General features: G+C 39.8%; 1 protein-coding gene across 1 annotated transcript; it reads left to right on the forward strand.

Annotated features, from left to right (window-relative positions):
* The first annotated feature begins 57 nt into the window (after positions 1-57).
* On the forward strand, positions 58-21322 carry LOC145467140 (uncharacterized). The gene is made up of 15 exons (XM_081450677.1): positions 58-1009; positions 2324-2638; positions 3480-3626; positions 4369-4623; positions 7109-7381; positions 8318-8479; positions 9759-9905; positions 11627-11787; positions 13015-13261; positions 13682-14083; positions 14983-15186; positions 16293-16620; positions 17256-17446; positions 18269-18757; positions 19571-21322. Exons 1-15 carry the CDS (start codon positions 163-165, stop codon positions 20020-20022), a joined length of 4620 nt encoding a protein of 1539 aa, XP_081306803.1. The 5' UTR covers positions 58-162; the 3' UTR covers positions 20023-21322.
* The last annotated feature ends 168 nt before the right edge of the window (positions 21323-21490 follow it).

Consider the following 21490-nt stretch of genomic DNA (forward strand, 5'->3'; position numbering starts at 1 on the left):
ACTACATATATGAAGTATAGATCAATGTCAACTCTTGCAGGGAAGCTGAAAGCGAGGCTAGCGATGTTTTCGAAAGATGGCGGTAAGTGTCGAAGCGTTCTCAAGATTGCCGACAATTTTCTTCCTTGAAACTGTTTTTCCATCTTAGTAGCCATTTCTACCATGGCCTTCGACAACAAAAGAGCTCTTTGGATCGCTGCTGGCCTACTTTCAGGGCTAGGAACTGCTCTCTGTGTCGCCGAACTTCGAAAATTCATCAGGGAAAAGTGTACCAGAAAACCTCTTTCACAAATGGAGGATAATATTCGATTGGAAGATCTGGAAGTTCTCGTGCGATCGTCGAACTATTCCCTGAGAAAGAGCGCCGAACAGGTTGTGTTGGACAGAGCAATGAAGAACCAAAATCTTGATTTCATCATCGGCGCTTGCTACAGCCAAGACGAGTTTCAAGTTTTGAAAGCTGTTGTCGTGTTAGCGATGTTGGTGAAAAACTCCGAACGCAGCGAAAGAGAGAAGTTGATAGACCACGGGATACTGGAATCGCTCTCTCACTCCCTTGTATATTCAGTTCAGACTGGATACAGAAGTCTTGTGGAGATGGGAGGTTACGAACTTCGACTGCAAAGGTGCGCTTCAGAATCGTTATTTCACCTTATCTACGACGAAGAAAGGACCAAAGTTCGTCTAGCGCAGTCAAATTCTTCCATCGTTGCAGTTCTTTTACAACTGATGTCGGAGACAAGGAATAAAGAGGCTATGCGATGGTGTCTATTTACGGTTCATCAGTTGGCTGCTTGTGACTCAATACGGCCCGAACTCTTAAGTAATGGCGTAATACCTTCTGTCTCGGAAATGCTTGTCAGGAATCAAGGAGACTTTGTGTTGATGAGAGCCTGTCTCCACACTATGGTGATGTTTGTTAATAACAACACGGATGATGAAGTGGTATATCTTAAGGAGTTGGCTAAATATGATGTCTTTAAACCAGCTGTAGTGTCTCTTAGAGCTGGTGAGCTACAATGCTGTTGTTTTTCAAATTTATTTATCTAATATCTCAGAAATAGAAATACTGTATGCAATGTAGAAGTACATTTTGTATAAAAAGTAAATATAACTTTATTTAAATGTCAAATGTATTAGTACTGTTGTGCTAATTGGGGACACTGTAAATAAACAAACAAATACTGCAAATAGAACATAAACTTTAAGAATCCAAACTGGTAGGAGGCTGACCAGTTGGCTATTTGCACAATGCAGTCAAGTAGTTGAACTTGAGGCTACGGAGAACAAATCCAGATAGCGGAAGTGGAGAAAGATTTGAACCAGGGACCTCCAGATTTCAATTTCAGCTCCCTAAGCCATTCGGCCATGCCACCTCCTGACACCCTAACATAATTGTAGTTCAGTTTTTTTTTTTTTTTTTTCTCTTGTTTTTTTAATATGAATTTCACATCTTATTTACAAACCTTACATTACTTATTAATTGACAGATCCAAACATTACTTTAAAAATTAGTGACATTACTTACAAAATTAACTCGAATACAATGCTGTTATACTTACTGTACAATACTCTTTTCTTTATTTAATACATTACTACATGTAACTCTAATTACAATGTTATTATCAATACTCGCAATATATTTTTTTTAAATGTAATAATTAATTTTCTAATTACAGTGTAACAATCAGTCATCTTTTTTGAAATCTAATCTAATATACAAGTTAATTTACAAAAGCCTTATATACTATTAACAAATCATTAATTAATTAAGTCGGAAAAAAATATGTAATATACAAATAAGAAATAAAAAAGGAAAAAACACACAAGAAATGAAACAAAAAAGAAAACGGGAACAGATTTAGAGACACACACGTGTACAAGTCATGTAGTTTTTGTTTCTGTTTGCTAAGATTGGTAGTGAGAAGGCTGTATTTACAAGTTGATTTGTGATTTGCATTTGCTCATCTCTATAGATAATTTGCTTTTAAGGAATGCAAGGAAGGCTCTGAAGTAGTAATTTTCTCCATCTCTTGCAGCACAATAAGTGTAACACTTGGCAATTATTAAGCAGAGGTTTAAACCAAGTTGTTGACTAAAATCATATGTAAAGCTGTAGATTATGGTTTCATCGTTCAAGTCAAACTGCCTCCTCAAACGCTATCATAATTGTAGTTACGCAAATGGAAGTTTGGGAGACTGAGAAATGTAAGAGAGTTTCTTGCCATCAAATCAAATCTGCACTAATCCATCACCAGGTTTTTCCTTAGAATTTAAACATTATAGTTGTCAAGAGATGTTTTTCTTTACTTATGTTAAACAGATGACAGTGACCTTGTGTACTGGGCTGCTGGATTATTACATCAGTTTGCCATTCAAGACCTCCACAAAGCAGAGATTTGTGCTACCCCAAACATTATCAAATCACTTCAGAGTGTATTATGTTCAAGTGAAGCAATCTTACAGAGGTTAATCTTGCGCGTGCTAAGCTTCTTATGTGTTGGAAACCAATCATTCAGGACTAATGTGTTGCACTGTTCTTCGCTTGTGGCCAGGCTGCCTGTCTGCCTTGCTTCTGGTGACAATGACATTGTCCACTGGGCAGTGGTTCTACTTCATGACCTTATTCTTTCTGAAGGTTTGTAATGATGTATTTATTTATTTATTTATTTATTTATTTATTTACCTATTTATTAAGGGTTCACCTTTTCAGAAATGTGGAGGGTCGGTACTTACATGTACCTGGGACCATGATATCCTGAGTAAACAATAAGTGAGCCAAATGGCAAATATATAGGGAAGTAGCAGTAACAAAAATTATCATGGCATCCTCTGCCACAGCTTAACACCCCACTTCCCCGACCTCCCCTGATGTGTGATCAATCTGCTAATGAGCATTAACATATTTTTGTCCATTTGCGTTTGACTACCAATGCGTTTAGTTCTAAAGGCAAATGGGTTTACTCTGAGTTTCAAATGCGTTTGATAGTTCACATATCTCTGAGCATTACTGTAGTTAGGGCCAATACCTAAAAGCACACAAAATCAGCAGCAAGGAAATAGGGCAAGCAAGATGTTGCAATACACATGGGTAGAATGGACTGACCACAGAGCTGATCTCTGAGTTGGCTATGATACTGCATTAATAAATATTCTCATTTATATCTATTATGGATTTAATGTACAAAAATGAAACAGTTCTGCATGTAAAATGAACCGTCAGTTTATAAACCATAGTTTAAAATTCCAGTCTTTTTGGAACATACATATACATGTATGCAAGAGCAGTCAAGCAATGTTAGAAACAAGAAAGCCATTTGAGTAAGCCTAAATTTGAAAGCAGTGCCCCGGTACATTTTCAATAATGTTAAAGTTTTAAGCTGCATCAGATGAAAAAGTTACAGTGTGTTAGATCACAGAAAATACATGTATATAATGTCAAAGTACATGTAAGTTGTATTAAATATTCTTTGCTGTAGGATCTCCAACAGCAAATCGTGCTGCAGCACTGAGGGTACTCTCTGTAGCTAACGACATCATCAAGTCTCTTGTGCCGCTGGCTTGCAGAAAAGATAACATCTTGATTCGTTTGGTGGCTGAACTTCTTGGTCTGTTTTGCACTATTGGTAAGAGAGCTGGACTAGATTTCTAAGCATCTCACTCAGATAATGTGGTTACACCATGCTTAAAGAAACCAGTGTGGACAGGTTCTAGTTGTGTAGGGCACTTTTGTTTGCAGGAAGACTTTACAATTTACTTTAGAATCCAATGGTTTATTTTTGGTATACATTTTACTGAAGAACTGCCCATAAAATCTTCGGTTGAAAGTAAACTTTGGGTGTTTCCTTTTCCCTTTTCTCAAATGTACATGTAGCTGAATTTTTGCCTGTGAACTTTATGCTGATTTTAATTTCTTTTTTTGAGACATGACACAGAGTTATTATTAATATTATATGCAAAATCACTATGTTTCCTACTAGCATCTTTGCGGTTCTTTTCTCAAAATGGAAACACAAGAAACCTTTTGTTTTTCCATACAATGAAACCAACGCAACAGTTCAAGTCTCTGGAAGTTCGTTCCTTATATATGGGTGATCTGCTAATTATTATTATTCTAAATTACAGTTGAACCCAACTATTTCAAACTCTTAGAGAGGAAACGAAATATAGTTTGAAATAGCTGATACCGGTAAAAAAAAAAAAAAAAAAAAAAACGACTGAAAGGCAAATCCAAGGGAAGTGATTTTGAGTTCGAAATAGCAGGGAATAAGAGAAAACCCTGATTGAATCAGAGTGGTCCAACTGTATTTCCCTCGAAGCCAGTGAATCTTGTCATTGAGATTATACCACAATTTTAATGTTCTTCAGAAAGTTTACAAAGCAAGGTTCTTGAGGACGGCGGTTTAAAAGCAGTGCTGGCCTATTCTGTATCTGCTGATTCTGAGCTGCAATTCTGGGCATCTGCTCTTTTGCTGAACATGGCCATGACATCTGATGATGTTAAGAAAGAGATCATAATGCTAGGCGGATTGAAGCCGTTGATGGAGTTAGCAATTGGAGACAGCGATCATCCGCAGTGTTCCACTCATGCTGCCAAGACTCTTGTTATGCTTGGTTTTCTTGGTGAGTTATATGCTGTTAAATGCAATTGAACAATTGAAAGTTAACAACGAAGAGTAGCTGGTACTTCCAGTCAGCGGTATTTGTATGGTATTGGCTGCTCAGTCCTCTTCGCCATTTTACCAGTGTGTTCCAGTGTGGCGGTCCCTTGAATGGTCGTTTTGGTCTATACAAACAATAGCCTCCCTTTGGAGCGAAAATATGCTAGGATATTTGTTCGCAGACATTATCTGTTCCGAGAAGCAAACAGTGTTCCAAGAGCATAGCTCGAGGAAAACTGTGAGCTTCGAGGAACAGATAATGTCAAAGGACAAAATATCCGGGTATATTTTCTTCCCAAATGGAGGCTATTTTGTTTATTATTCTTTAAATCTTTTTCTCAACGCACACAGTTTTGAAAATTGGGGAATATTCTCGCACATTCCCCAGTTTTAAGCAGGGGAAAATTCGGTCGCGTGACGTGTTTAGACAAATCGCGCTAGCGAAAATATTTGATGGATTATAATGACCAATATTCTCATTCCTAGAGGCCTGTTCTCCTTCGCACCAGTGAAGGAGAGTTCTAGAGTCCTCAATAAGTGCTTTCTGAGTTGGAAATGAGTTTGATTTGCATGACAGTGAACATGTAAGAAAAACTCGTTTGCATATGAAAGTTTCTGCACAAAAGTGGGGGTTTAATCCCAGTTGGGGGGGGGGATTCCCATAATTATCAGAACGACGGGTTGCTTGTTGGAAATTTTGAAAAGAACCCCTAAGGGGTACCAAGGTCCTGTTTTGTAGGCATGGCTTGAAATTTTTTTCACCCCTAAGAGGTATAAATACTAAAACAAAGCAGCTTAATACCCTAAAAGGTACCACAGACACTCCCACTGTGGACTTTTTGAGGCTGGGCACCCTAAGAAGTACCAAAACTGCTTTTTTAACCCCTAAAAGGTACGACAAGCACCCCTGTCATTTTTATATGGGAGGGAGTTTAATGAGCATTTTCAGCAGGAGGTCAACTGTTTTTCACAGTTGGGCAATCAGGGCTCGACACTAATGGTAACCAACTAGCCACAGACTGGTAGAAATTTAGTTTTGGCTAGTAGGTTTTTGATTTCCACTAGCCACTTTGGCTAGTAAACAAAATGAAATTGGCGGAATTAGTTTCTGTCTTCCACAAGAAAGTTATACGCAAACACTTTTCTTGAAAACAAGGTCAGAATTTCATTAATGTGTCATGTTACCGGGCACGTGCTGTACATCACATATGCGAATTTAAGTTTGTTTACTTTTTGCTGCATTGTGGTATGTAATGGGTAAGTACACATGTTGTTATGTTGAAAGAAATATCTCTCAAACAAGATGGCATTTTCTGAAAGCACTCATCATTGTTCTTTTTTGTCACAAAATTAGAGCAACAAAACATGAGCTTCCTGATAAAATCATGCGCAAAATCTTGCAGAACTGTAAAGGGATAACATTTCATTTAGCGCAACAGCACGTGGGTGATTTGTTGTCATAGGCATACTGACAAAACTTACTACTACGGAAACAATTGAATGAGAAAGATTTATTTCCTTCGACATTAAAATCAGCCGTTTTTAGCAGTCAAATTTCGCCAGCAACAGTTTGCAGTATCGTTCGGATAGTTGATTTGCTTTTAAAACATTTCTTCGGCCTCTTTCCTGTGAAGAAGTATCAACGGTTCAAGTCTTACAATGATGTTTCGGGTTCTCGATGATTTTCCAAGGAAGTTTCAAAGAAAAACGCTTGGCTAGTAAAAAAAAAGTTTTGGCTAGTAACATCTAAGTTGTCACTAGCCACTAGGCTAGTAAGTTGAGTAGTTAGTGTCGAGCCCTGGCAATTAAACTGTTTAGAATTGAACTTCTTAGTTTATAAGAGAACGTTTCTCTAGATGGTCAAACTAAGAGGGAAAAATCATTCTCACAGCCGGTCAATTTGCCAGTGCTCAGGTTTTAATCATACCCTAACTAAGACTCATTTGAAGCATAGGTAAGGGCAACTGAGCAATGGCTTGTTCTTTTGTTCAGCACCAAACATTGTTTAAACTCTGTCCAGCAATGTTTTTTCTTCAAATCCGATTGGGTTGTAAGACAAAGAAAAGAGAAAATCAATGTAACATGTAATAAACAAGATAAAAATATTGGGTGAGGCAAGAGGTCTCAATTTTTCATGCTGACATAAAGAGTAATGGCCTCGGTGGATAAGAATGCTGGATTGTACAATGCATGTTATTTTATGCATAACTTTGCGTTTATAATAATCTATGCCAAATTTTTTATCTAGCAGCATAAGGCAATTCCTGCGAAAGGGCTATGCTGTATGTGAATGTATCTTTTGGGACACAATGCTAGTGCTTGCTGCTGATACAGTAGCTACATACCAGTAATACATGTACAGCCCTTCTACGTCATATATATATCTTTTGTCTAATGATGGTTCTTAGCAATGGAATAAAAGTAAATCTGTTCAATACTTTTTTCAGACACGAAAATCCCAGTGACTATCCAATCCCTTGGTTACAAGAATGGTGATCGAGTGAGTATTTCAATCAACGGCAAGGAGCACAGTCCCAATAAACCAGGCATTAATGTAGTGGTGATGGACTTCATGACTTTCCAAGTGACAGAAGCAGTTTCATTTGATACCGGCCATGACAAGGATGCTAGTGAACGACTCATCGAGTGTATTGACATGATACCTGTTGGAACACTGGTGTTCATAGCTGTGAGAGGAGAGGCAAACTATTACATGACTGGTGAGTTCTGCTCCCTTAGGACTATAATTTTGGGGTGTTACATAACACTCCTTACTTAAAGGAGACGTACACTCTGGAAAACATATATTTTTTTATCAACGATAGTAAAAACCTCGCACTAAGTTAAGTTAGCATGTTGTGCCTCGTCCCATGTCAAAGTCTGCGTACGAGCCAAGTGGCTCATCAGGCCAGAGCGTATCCCGGTTTCTGTAGCATGAAGCAACTAGAGTCCGGAGCTCCGCCACTGCCCCTCCCATCCGTCCCATGTCTAGCCCTTCTCTTTTACCTTGGCCATCAAAGTATGTCTCCAAATTGTTACTTAATGCTCCTATGGCCACTAAACAGCTGCTTAAACCCAAACCATATTCCTTTGCTTTTGTGTTGACTGGAACAACTTTGAGTGGTCACTTATGAGTGCTTAAAAGCAAAGAAAACTACCAGTTGCTGATTTCCAAAAGTAGTCACAGATGCTGATGGTAGTGGTCACTTATGAGAGCCTTTAATAACAGAATTTGAGTGGCAACTTACTAGAACTGGTTGCTTATGACTACATAATGTGCGACTGTTTGTGCAAGATTGAACTCTGTAACGAGAAAAAAATAATGATATTAATAAAAATAAAAATAAGGAAAAAATTCAGGGTCAGACATGCAAGGTATCACTAAGCTATCGTTTAGTTTTGATCCACTTGCAGCCTTGATCTTCAAACTCGTATCAAACTTGTTACTTTATGGGTGAGTTGTATCAATGGCAGGAAAGTTCACCATAACATCAAGGGCCGAGCAAGCATACACTGTACATGTACTCAGCCATAACAGATTTTACGGGTTATGGCCATTAATGATAGCCCTGCATGCAAAATGCAAACGTCATGCATGTATATATGTGTACTAAGTAGATGTACACTTACATTACTTTGTGTGAACTTTTCATCAGCTGATGCAAAAGTACATCTCAAAGATCTTGGAATTGAAGATTACAATTTTAAAACTGGCGAGCTGTGGACATACTGTGGCTACAAGAAGAGAGATGGAGCAGTGAAGATTGCTCTTCATCGAGGCTTTGATGCGGTGGAGTTGGTCACTTCCCTCAATCTAGGTGTGGTTTTCAAATTGTGTTGGCTTGCTGTTGCCTTTAGATAACTTTGACTTTACAGTTAAGTTAGTTCACACAGTGTAGCTTCAGTGTACCTTATTCTCATACTTTTGAGTTAGTAATCATCATCATCACTGTTGTCAAGATTAACATCATTATCATCATCGTCGTCAACCATCACCTCTATTGCCTCTCAGTAAACAGACAAACCTAACTTTTACTGCAATAATGCTCGTCTCACCTTAAAAGACAGCACAATAAGTAATTACAGTGGTACAGGTGTTGTAGTAATTGAAAGTTTTTAAAAGTTAAAAGGTGTTGTGCAAACAAAGTTTGTTTCTACATGAATGGCAATCCAAATAACATTTAGTACATGTAAATGGAAATTTCCCAGCAAATATTTTACAGTGGAACCCTGCCTTATGATCAACACATCCTGTTATTGTGGCCACTTTTTTGTCCCAGCGAAACGCCCATTCATTTTCCTATAAGAAAACCCTGTTAATGCTGCCACCCGGTTAATTTTTGTCCAAATGGCCACATTCTAAAATCCCAACCTGTATAATCTTTTATAATTTTACCCCATTTATACTAACAGCCACTCTAACCACTTATGTTCATCCAGTGTTATTTTTTTGTTTTGTTTTGTTTTGTTTTTACTCTTATTATTATTATTATTATTATTATTATTATTATTGTCTTGCAACAGCTACAGTTCTTACAATACTAAAATGTAAACTAATACTTTACACTAACGCAAGTTTCCATTTTTTCAAAATCATGTCTGCAGTAACCTTAAAGAACAGGGCTGGGTTGTTCAAAGCCCGATTAGGCTAACCCAGGATTAGGGAGAATTTTGATTCCAGTTTTGTGACTTTTGGATGAGGTTTCATGTTTATATTGCTTGCCCCTCAGTTTTGAGTTTTAATAACCTCAAACTGCACATAACATAAGCAATGAAAAACAATTTGAGACAAGAAAAATCAATACTTCGGTTTACTTTTAATCCTGGGTTAGCGTTAACCAACTTTCGAACAACTTGGCCCAGTCATGTAGAAGTGCAATTATGATATATCTGTTAAAACATCAGTCAATTTAGACCAGTCATCAGGTTTGTCCCTACCCCATTAATTGCAGCCAAATTTTCATGGTCTCACCCTGTTGGTGATCATATTAATGGGGTTAACAGCTTAGTAAGTCAGATGTTGAAAGAGAAAGAGATATATCAGTTCCTTTTTGCCTAATTTGAAATATAATTTGACTGTGTAATTTTTCAATGCAGGTTACTATGCTAATGAACAGGTACAGGGATACATTTTGTTACCACTGATCGATCTTTTGATGAGCACCCCTGCATCACTCGCCATTAGCAAAGTGTCTGAACTGGAGCTTCTCACTGTCCTAGCACGACATGATTACCATAAGGAAGGTTAGTTCAGTGAGATTTTTCATCCAGGATTGTCTAAAGAGTGTTTTTGTAGTAACTTAAGAATTTCTTATCAGAGATCATTGTGCATTGAGTAGACAGGTTGTACATGTACATGCAACTTATAATAAGCCAAATATTGTTCTCACAGTTTGATTGGTTGTTACTTAATATATAATCTATTGGAGGACAGACGCATAGATGCTGAAGCTAAGAGAATTTGCCACTACAAACCCAAAACATTATTTAGAATTGTTTGGCATTTCTGAACAAATATGTACGACAAGAAAGCTGTGGTGTACATTGTATGTCTATGAGAAATAGAACTTCCTTCTCAACTGAAATTGCCTAAAATTAATTATAATTTCTGAAATTTTAAACATTTCAAACAAATATAAATTAAATTCTACCGAAAACCATTCCATGTATGTTCTTTCTTTGGCAACAATTCAGTACATGTACATGTACACTGTATACATGAAATAATTGCTAAACAACCGTTATCCTCGTCAACAATGGTTCATTCGCTCAATGGCATTTACCGATAGGTACAACTAGTATAAGTAATAGTAATTGGACCTCGAGTCGTACAATTCAGGGAGTAATCGTGCTTGGAATTTCAAATCGGCCTCACGCTTCGCGCTTGTCTGATTTTGAGATTACTCGCGCGATGCGCGAGGCCGATTTCAAGTTACAAGCACGATTACTCCCTGAATTGTACGACTCGAGGTCTAAGTACTAATTAATCGTATCTATAACAAATTTCGGAATTATAAATGTCTTTTGAGAACTTCTTTTGAGTGACAACATATGTAGCACGTTTCATAAGTTTTGAAAACTATAGGAAACATTGCGAAGAAAGCCATTAAAGCATGCGTAATTGACATGCGAATCACGAGGGTATCCAATTACAAAAAGTTCAAATTGGATACCTGTAATTGGACACCCACGTGATCGCGCGCCGATTACGTGACAAATAGGCGCGCGGAGAACCGATCACGATTGAGAATTTCGTTGTAGATACGATTATAAGTCAAATATAATTCTCACATTTTGATTGTTTCTTAATAGTCCAGTTTCGAATTCGCCATGACCGTTGATTAAAAGCTTTGAGAACGCATTTGCACAGGGTTAGCCTCGACCTAAAGTAAAATATTCACAAATTCCAGCGAGAAGATGACCTGTTTACAGCTCTGTGTATTGTTTAATTTTCAAATTTGTTTCACCTTCCCGCCAGTATTTGTGAATATTTTTTATAAGTCGAGGCTAACCCTGTGCAAATGTGCTCTAAGTGCTTTTAATCAGCAGTCATGGTGAATTCGAAACTGGACTATTATGACTTATTGGAGGACAGACGCATAGATGATGCCATTAACATCCTGTATTGTAAAAATCTTTTGTTCAGTAATAGATCACTGAAGATGTCAAAATGCGTCAAGAACATCAGTGACAAACGTGGCTATTGCCTCGTGTGCCATTTTGTTTGACCTTACCGCATTTTAATGCCATCTGTGATATACATGTAGTGCTAAACAGTTGCACACGGCAACATGGAATCCATTTGTTAAGTACCTGTAAAAACAATGCACAATTTTAGCTACTCCTAAAATGTAGTGGAGTAATGAGTGCCACCTTTGACGATCAGAAATGGTTTCGTAAGTCTACATACCAGAATTTAAGTATACTGATGAGATACTGGTCTGTATGTTGATCATATTTTTTAGTGATGGTGAACACAGAGGGTTTCATGGAGTACATTGTGGAGCTGATTGACAACATGGCGAGCAAGACTGCTTACCATCTCAGGGCTAATCCACTGGTGATTGCTCATTGTATCGGGGCCATGAACATCATCACAGCAATAAGCATTGCCCAAGAAAGCCATGTAAATATGAATTGCTTTCTTGTAACACAAGTTGTGTGAGAAAAAGAAAGTTTTCATTTTTTTTTTTTTTTTTTTTTTCAGTTATTAAATTGTTCTGAAATGAAATGGATGCCGAAAATTATAACAGTGTGATCACCAACTTTGAGACTTATGAGATTTAAGTGGGAGATTCTATGTGGGGTTTAAAAGTTTGTAAAATTTAAAGGATTTGCATGGTGGATTTCAAGCTTGCTATTCACAATCTTTTCTTCCGTACTGAGAAAAAAAAATATTTACTTTCCTCTGTGACCTTCAAGCGTCGCAAGGTGTTAATAACTGTAACCACAAAATTGCCTGGGACTCTGCTAATACACTAACTTAGATCAACCACCTTAACAGATGCCAGCAACTACCAGCTCCTTACAAACAAACAGCTTAGTTATGACCTCAATCAAAAGACCTGAAACATCAAACTTTGTCCTCAGGCAGAACCAATATGATGCAACATCCTGTTCAATTCAGATTATAATATACAGTGAAACCTGTATGAAGCGGACGCCCTTGGGACGCTCACTGGTGTCCACGTAATACAGGGTGTCCGCTATAAACAGGTTCTAATATGTCGTGCAATAATAAAACCTTTTGTAACACAGTGTACATATGTAAGATCAAAGGACTGCTCATAGCACAATGTCTAGTCAGTCAATGCATCAATCTGGAATTAGCTACTTAGCTTTAAAACAACATCGCTGAACAATGTTGAAGGAGTCTGAGCTGAGTTTTTAGAAGTAAAAAGTCCTTGAAGTGTTCGCTTATTGCAGGTTTTGTGCAACAAAATGGCTTAATATTGTCTGTCCTCGTCCGCTCAACAGAGGTGTCCACTGAATGCAGGTTTATTTACAGTAAATGTGGAAAGAAAATTTAGGGACTCAAGCTGGTGTCTACTTCATTGAGGGTGTCCGCTTAAGACAGGTTTCACTGTATGATATTCTTTTCATCTTGCACTTCTCCTGTGATATTTTCAACCCCTAAAAAGAAGTATTCTAACCCTAAAACAAATAACTGAAACAATGCCAATAACTACTTTACGTACAACTTGTTCACAACGTCAACAAATTAAAGTATTGGTCGAACTTTTGCTTCACACAGTAATGTAACACCTAGTCTACTTCTGGCCCTCTAAAGGGCATTGCAAGACAGAGAGAGAGGGCCAGAACTGGACTGTGTAACACCTTATTTTTGTTTCAGGAAAAGTTTGCTGAATTCCATGTCCTGGATGCAGTTCTGGGCCTCCTTTGCCTCATCAACTCACTACAGCTCGAAAAACTGAATCAGCAAATTAAAACAAACGCTGGCACAGAGGGACAAACAGTAATCCTCGAAACCGAAGCTGAACTTTTTGGTGGCAGTGAAACTGGGAAACCGACTGACGAAGGCTTTATTACTCGTGTAGTTTCTTCACCCTCTGAAAATGTGTCTGTTGTGGCAGAAGAAGGTAAGTACCCCTGATGGCGAGGGAGGAGAGGGGGCGTGCCAATTGTACCTTTTACTGGTTAAAGTTTGAGCTGTACACGATTTCTTTCATCCTCCATGAAAACATTGGTACAACGTGCACTTGCTTGATAACAATAGCGAGCATTAGGTAGCTCAAAACAGTTTCCAACACTTAGATTTTGATGGTTTGTTATAACCACTCTTTATCACTTGATGCTACAATCATGGTATCAAAACACTGCCCAATCATTGGTGTACACGTTGTTATCATTATCACAGCTCGTGCTAGTTCTGTGTTTCTATCGAGTTATAGGAACACGATTTTAAACCAATCAGTGCGTGTATTTTCTTTGGGCTATTTTCTAATTTATTATCCAAGTGGTTACTCATCTCTGATCTGACAATGCTATCTCATTTACAGTCAAACTAACCGTAAGTGGTTTAAGGACTCCTGTTCGCGGCAGCACCGCAGAGGAACCTACTCCACTGAAAAGCACTCAGTTGAAAAGCACTCTGCTGAAAAAGTCCAACACAACAATTCTACAGTCGGAAACAGTGTCGGGAGAAGCGATAATTCATGACGACTTAGATGAAGCTTTCTCTAACCTGAGTGGATTGAGTGTAGTAACGCTGTACAACTGTATCGACTTGATTTCAAGTCTAGAGGAATCTCGGGAGCACTTTTTCAAGGCTGGTGCGATGCAGATCTTGTGGTGTCGGCTGCTTACTGCAAATTCATCCACCGTTCAGCAAATTGCACTTGCCACTGAAATGCTGTTGAACACATGCTGCTGTATGACCATGCTGGGGAAATATTATACTGGTAAGTAAAGTGTGTGACATAGATTAGTAATGGTAATCCTTCAGGTACTCCTTCCTTTGTGAGATGGATACCTCAGTCTCTATAAAGGATTGCCAGGGCTTTCACTAAAGTCCGTAACCCGCAACAACTACTCAGGGGTTTCAGTAAGGACAAGGCACTGGGCAAATTGGCCAGCTGTGAGAACGATTTTGCCCGGCTGGTTGGACCATCTAGCGGAAAGTTTTTCTTACAAAGGAGTTCAGTTCTAATAGTTTTGCTCACCTGTGAAAACCAGTTACCCTCCTACTGAAAACGTTAATGAGACCTCTGCCTACTACGGCTTAGTATGCTTCAGAGGCCATTGATGTTATGGATGAAATTGCTTGTTGTTGATACTTTCTACCCCCGAAGTAATAACTTTGTTATGGGTGTGAAGATCAAGGCTACAGGTAAATCAAAACTAAATGACAGCCCTGGATACCTCTTAGTGAGGTGGGTACCTCTCAATGCATTGGGGACCTTTCTAAACAGACACTACTTTAAGACAAACACCTTGGTAAGGGCAACAGCTCATTAAGGCAGACACATTCCCATGAAAGACATCTGTCTCAGGCAGACACCTTTCAAAGGAAAACACCTCTAAGGAAGACACCTCTTGAAGAATCACAGACACCTTAATAATGAAGACACCTTTATAACTAAGACATGCACCTGTCTATAGTAGATGGCTGTCTTTGACAGACTTGTTCTCTTTTGGGGAAGCCTCTTTAAAGCAGACAACCTAAGGCAGACAACTCCCAAGCGCTTCCTGTGGCAGACACGTCTGAGAGTCGCAGGTCTAAGACAGCCCACTTCCCCTATCTCTGTTTAACAACCCCCATCTGACATTGCACCTTCTGTTTCCTTGTTGTAATACTCAGATCTTGTAGTGGAGCTGGACGAACAGACGAAGACTCCAGCCCTTGTTTTGAGTGCTGATCGTCTGGAAGCTTCCAACCCTAACTGGACATTTGAAAGCGTGCATGCCACGTTATGTGTGGGGCGTGGCATGTGTACAGTACCCCCTTATCCTTCTGGTTGGTACTATGAGGTGACCCTCAAGTCCACGGGCATACTGCAGATAGGTACTTGAAGCTTATGATTATTGAATTAGAGAGGAGAGCAAGGTAGAAATGCGTGTTTCATACTAGATTGGCTTGGGTGATCTTAATCAATTTTTTTTAGTAATCTTCGGAGGTCTTCAGGACCTTCAGCAATCTTTGCAAATCGTCGGGATTCTTCCAAAGTTTACGAATTATCTTACTCAAGCAGCTATTTGTTCAAGCATCTGGCAAGGTTTGTAAGCCCTTGGGTGAATCTCTGCAATCTTCGGATATTTTAGATTACCTTTAATAGGAGTTAGAAACCTTTGTGTGTCTTCGGAATAACTTTGGAAATCTCCCAATTTTTAATCGTATTACAACTGTCCTTCTATTTGCAATTTTCGCCACAATGCTACACGAAAGCTGCAGTCAGGTTTTACCCATCACAATTCAGTTTTTTTTTTCCAGTGTGTCAACTCGGTAGACTATTTTCGTATTCTCGGTATTGGCCTGGAACTAGCTTGCAATGCGGGGAGTCTTTTCATATCCAAATGACATTTATCTCTTTTAATGGCATTCCCCCGCACGAGCCTCCATTACAAGCTCGTGCCAGTCCAATACCGAGAATACAAATACCGTAAAACCTCACGTTAAAGCCTTGGGCTTATATAACTTCATAAGGGGTTTTACGTGGGCTTATAAACGGGGTGGGGGGCTTATATACGGGAGGGGCTATAAACGGGGGGGTTTATAAACGGGGGGCTTATATTCGGGGGGGGGAGGCATTGCGCATATAAGTAGAATAAAAAAACTATGTTTCGGAACGACGAGATAAAACGTGTCTGAGAAGCGAATTAAAGCTAACATACCATTACATTTAGAGCCATTATCCTACTACCCTATTACCCTATCATTACCCTATTACCCTATTAGCCTGAAACTTTCAATTAAAAATTTTGATGTTTGTAAAGAAACGCCAAAGAAACGTGCTTATACATTAGTTAGGCTAATATCCGGGCGGGAGGGCTCATATCTGGAAAAAAATCTTTGTTAGCAAATAGAAGGGCTTATACCCCGGGGGGGCTTATAGCCGAGGGACTTTAACGTGGGATTTTACGGTATTATGGCATATTATTCTCGTGCCTTAGGCTGGCAAACTGAGGAATGCCGGTATGGTCCCGAGCGAGGTGTAGGAGTAGGCGATGACAAGAACTCCTGTGCGTTCGACGGTGCACGGTGTAAAGTCTGGAGCGGACCCCCAAGTGAACAGGTCAACAACGACTACGGTAGAGAGTGGAGTTACGGTGATGTTCTAAGCTGTTTATTCTCATGGAATGGAGAGGTCTCGTTCTGGTTAAACGGGGTGGATATGGGCGTGGCATTCAGGGGGTTAAACCCTGGGGTTAATTGGTACCCTGCGGCTTCTATCGCCATGGACCAACACTGCAGCTTCAACTTTGGTAGTAAGCCTTTCAGGTGTGGTTTTTATTTATTTAATAGAAAATTGTTTCTCTGAAAAGATTTCTCCCGGGACGTTTTGAGACTAGACTCAAAAAACCCATGCCTGCTGATCACGTACATGTAGTTCTACAGAGATTCGTTTAGCGCCTTTGATTGGTTGTTACTTACACGCGAAAATTGGTAACCAAACAACATCCAATCACAGACACTACACGGGCTCCTGTAGAGCTACGTCACCAGTGTGGAATTTTTTCGTGTCCAGTCTCACGCGTCTCTCGAACGGGGATAGAATTAAGAACGCAATAACAGTTGTTTGTTGTGTACGTGGGGAATTTTGTATTTTCACTCCTCAAAGAATCTCGGGTGTGATTGGCAGCTAAGTAACTCTGCTTGACATAAATTTCCCTCTTTGTCCGTGACAAGAAGCCAGTTTGGAGTTTTGGAGTCGCCTTTTATCCATTTCCTCTCTTTAGAAACGAATCCTAGTGTACAACCGTTAACATGGAATGAGTTTGACTTACAAGGCAGTGTACCTGCCAATTAAACTCACTACTATATGAATAGTTGTACACCAGGACTAGTGCTGGAACAGAGAAAAAGAGAACTCGGAAATGGACTTTATATAACAAGTCACGATTCCTGTAAAACAGGTATGATATTGCTGAAGGCTACATAGCCGTTTGTCACGTGGTCTCCAACTTGGTCAAGAAAGGTCCACTGCGCCTGTCGTCCTGTTGGACACCGATCAGCGGTAGTTTTGAGAGTATAGTGGAAGAAGATGAAGAACTCAATGATGAGGAGGGATTGGAGACTACTGAAAGAACCAAGGCTGACAAGTCGGGTACGATGTTTAACTGTTGGTATTTCGGTTGACTAACATGCAGTTCATGCCAAACTGAAAAAACTTAGATGCACCCTGATAACACGCCCTTTTTTATTCCTCCCCCCCCCCCTACCTTCTCAACACACATCCGCACCCAGTCCTGCAATAATAAACCCCATCCCACCCTCCTGTTAGAGCGGTTTTCAATCGAGTGTCGTAAAACCGAAGCCAAAGTAATCACTCTAGCCAATCACAAGGGGCACAGAGAATACAATGAACCAATCAAAACTCGAAGCAATTACATGTAGCCGACGCAAAGCGCGGGAAAACGCGTGCGAGGTAGTCACGAGTGGTTTTTGTTTTACTTCTGATTGGATGAAAAAGTGGCGCCAGTTTTTTGAGCCAATCGTCCAGCGTAGTAAATGCAAAACCAGTTACTTTTCGACACCCAATTCAAAACCGCTCTAGGCTTACAATTGGATTTATCACTCAAGAACAATATAACATAGCGTTGCCATTGTAAGGATCTACAAATACAAACAGTTCAGGGCTGGGGAAAAAAATCTTGAATTCTAGCTTGCCCTTCGGACAATTAGCTCTCAAATTTTGTTTGCCCTGGGCAAGTCTTAGTTTGCTCTTGTTTTGATTTAGTTGGCGGAGACGACTTGCCTGAAGCCTTGTTCATCGTGTAAGTGAGAATGAGAAGTTACTTGCCCAGAAGGAGAGTCTATTTTTCCCGGACGAATGGACGGCACTGTTTTCGAGCCTTGCAGTTGTCTTTCAGTTTGTACTGTATTTTTTCCAATGCTTTTTTCATCCTTTGATTGTCTTTATTTTCAGCTCAAAAAGTTGAAGAAAGCCGTTTCGATAAGGAAGTATCTGACGTTCTTGTGACGGAGGAGAGGTCCCCAAAGGCTTCTCCAGAACAAAGCATGTCTGATGCAGATGTGCTGTTTGACTGCCAGGGCGCTTCTTCTATAACTGATCCATCCCTTGTTAGATCTCCTGAGCCTTCAAATCACTCCCTAACGTTCGTAACTCCATCGTCCAGTATCTTCACTACTCCTCAGAGCTCCCTGCCAAAACCAACCGTGCACGACGATTTCTTTCATGGGAACGAGCCCAAGCATACGCCGTTTGGAACAGCGGCGACTGGTGACGACACACTCGAGGAAAAGCCCCCTCGTGATGAAAAGCACGTGACCAGCACACCATATTTAGGTTCAGGCTCTCTGAGGGACTCTATTGACAAGCGCTTTCACGCGGGGTCCCGTCCGAGTACCTGGTCGCAAGCGGTAACACCTGGAGAGTCCTTCATGGATGAGATAGGTATGGACTTTTTTGTGCAGATATTACTGGTTTGAATGTGACGAAATAACTCATCTTTTGACCCACTCGAGAGCCTTTGTCGGGACGCCATTTTAATGTCACGCAACGCGTAAACTTGGAAATTCAAACATGCCCTATTACATAATGAGGAACCCTGTCGGGCTTAAACATTGCAAAACGTCAAGTTATTAGAGGGTCTAACATCTGATGAAACTAAAGCTTCAGAAGGATTGGTAAGTTCTTATTTTGGCAAAGGATGACGTCACATGAAAACCGGCAGTTTGTGGGTGCAGCGTTGCATGCAGCAACTGCGCCCGCAGTCAAACCGAAACGATACGCTAATTGAGTCTTTTCCTTCGCAGCTAACGAAAATAAAGGCGTTGATAATGTTGCTTTGACCTTTTCTAATAGTTAACTCGATAATTCTGGGTTTAATTTGACGACGAACACCATATTTTGTTCAAAATTAAGTATCAACTATTTTCCTACCCGGCGACACTCGACGAACTACGAGTGAGTTGCCAGACGTGGGCGACTCATTTTTGCCAAATTGAAAGCTTGGAGACTCAAAATGTTTCATATTTTTCACTTTTTGCAATCTGATATGGTTTTTGGAATTATAAATCCATTTTCGTGAATATTCAGTACCGTCTCCAGTGAGAAAAGTTGCCTGCAATGCCTTTTCTGTTAACAGACATTGACGTCTGGACAGTGCAGTTTTCCCGCCCTCTGAATCTTGATTGGTCAATTTAAATTTTAGGCGCGCTAGCCTCTTTGTGTAATATAAATGAAGTGTCTTTTCTGTTGTTGTAGAGCCCATTGTGCCATGCCTGTACTTCGAGGCCGAGCTCAAATACGCACCATGTCGCGTCAAGCAGATAGGCTTTATCAACGTTGAAACAAGAGAGAAAATTTATTGTGACATACATGACGGCCATCTCCAGCTTCCCAAGTCGTCCAGTCCTACCTCGTACGAGCATGAAAGCTTCAGGGTCCCGGATGTTGTCGGCTGTGCTGTTATCCTGTCAAGGGGACACATTATGTTCACCTTAGATGGAGTACCTACTGGACAGTTTTATGAATTCCCTTCAAGTAAACCGTCATCCATGGTCATTGAAAACCTCTTTCCTTACATATCTTGCACTCGTATACGGTGTAACTATGGCCAGCGGTCGTTCCTGTTTGAGGATGCAAACAGCAAAGAATCGTTCCTTGTGAGTGGAGCCTTGTTGCATGGATTAGTTAAAGACAATTCACAGCTGTAGTCTGGGATTCAGTCACTGACTTCGAAGTTGCAGAGCCCAATAAGCGCTACTACATGAAAGTACTGCTCAATAGCTTTCAGAACCACCTTGTACAGCATAATAAACAGTACCATATGAAAGTGCTGCTCAATAGCTTTTATTCGAACGGTCACACACTAGGGTTTCACTTAAAGATTTAACAGTTAGAACCACCTTGTACAGACAATTCACAGCTGTAGCCTGGGATTCAGTCACTGAATTCGAAGTTGCAGAGCCCAATAAGCGGTACTACATGAAAGTACTGCTCAATAGCTTTTAGAACCACCTTGTACAGTATAAATAAACAGCACCACATGAAAGTACTGCTCCATACCTTTCATTTGAATGGTCAAATATTAGGGTTTCATCATCGGACTTAAAAGTTGGAACCACCTTAAACAGAATGATAAACAGTACCGCATGAAAGTATTGCTCAATAGCTTTCATTTGAATGGTCACACACTTGACTAGGGCTTCATCCTCAGACATAACAGTAAGAATCAACTTGCACAGTATAATAAACATGAAAGTACTGCTCCTTAGCATGCTGTAACACTTCACGCGACATTACTTGCGCAGCAAACCAGTTCTGGGGTTGGTGGTCCAAAGAGGTGATAATAAAACGTTATCCGAGTCGGTCACTCGCTATCTACTGGATAAGTGTCAACATAACAAACTACGCTTTCGGCTGTTATTGCAAGTAGTTACTTAACTTGTGCCGTATCTTTATACTGAAAACAGCTGCGGTTTAGTTCCTTCTGTCAGAGGATAAACTGAGTGCAGTAAGAAACTGTGCGTTCATTGTTGCTGGGATGATGTGCACGCTTTGAAGTTGATAAGCGCAATATTGTGCCCCCCCTCCCCACTCCCCCCTCTTCACCCATTCAATATTCTGTATGTATGTGGAGTGAAAGGGTGAATCTCGCTGACAGTGTCCCGAAAGCGAGCAATATCAGACCTCTCAAGTCTCACGATTTTGTCGTGAGACTCACGGTTTTCAGTTCAATCTCAAGGTCTCACGACGAGACAGACAAATCTCACGATAAATAGAGGCGCAAGCTGAAAGGATAAATTTTTTTGTATGATTTCATTTTTGGCTTGCTTAGATGAGTTTCTTGCGCTAATTCTGTGCAGTTTTTCATCCGTCTGTCCTGTTATTGATCATGAATTTCGTCATAACTTTGTCAAAGTAGCCGTGGATCCACGAGGCGATAGCCGAGTGGATCCGCAGACTACTTTTTCATTTCATTTTCATTTTATTTATTTATTCCATTCTAAAATTACAAAGATAAATACACCTTTTGCTGTTCATTTACAGAAAATAAACATTCATTTGTGTCCAAATTTCTTTCTTTATGGTCAATAAACTCTCATTAACACCAATATGACCTTCATTTGCGCGTAAGGAACGTTCAAGAATAACATTTACATATGCATTAACATTCAAAAT

Source organism: Orbicella franksi, chromosome 14 (assembly GCF_964199315.1).
Source record: "Orbicella franksi chromosome 14, jaOrbFran1.1, whole genome shotgun sequence".
In the NCBI taxonomy this organism is placed as follows: Eukaryota; Metazoa; Cnidaria; class Anthozoa; order Scleractinia; family Merulinidae; genus Orbicella; species Orbicella franksi.

Excerpts from the sequence above, each read along its gene's own strand:
- LOC145467140 (XM_081450677.1), top strand. The coding sequence starts at position 163 with ATGGCCTTCGACAACAAAAGAGCTCTTTGGATCGCTGCTGGCCTACTT. Across the intron at positions 15,187-16,292 it reads CACGGGCATACTGCAGATAG|GCTGGCAAACTGAGGAATGC; the intron begins GTACTTGAAGCT and ends CTCGTGCCTTAG. Across the intron at positions 17,447-18,268 it reads AACCAAGGCTGACAAGTCGG|CTCAAAAAGTTGAAGAAAGC; the intron begins GTACGATGTTTA and ends CTTTATTTTCAG.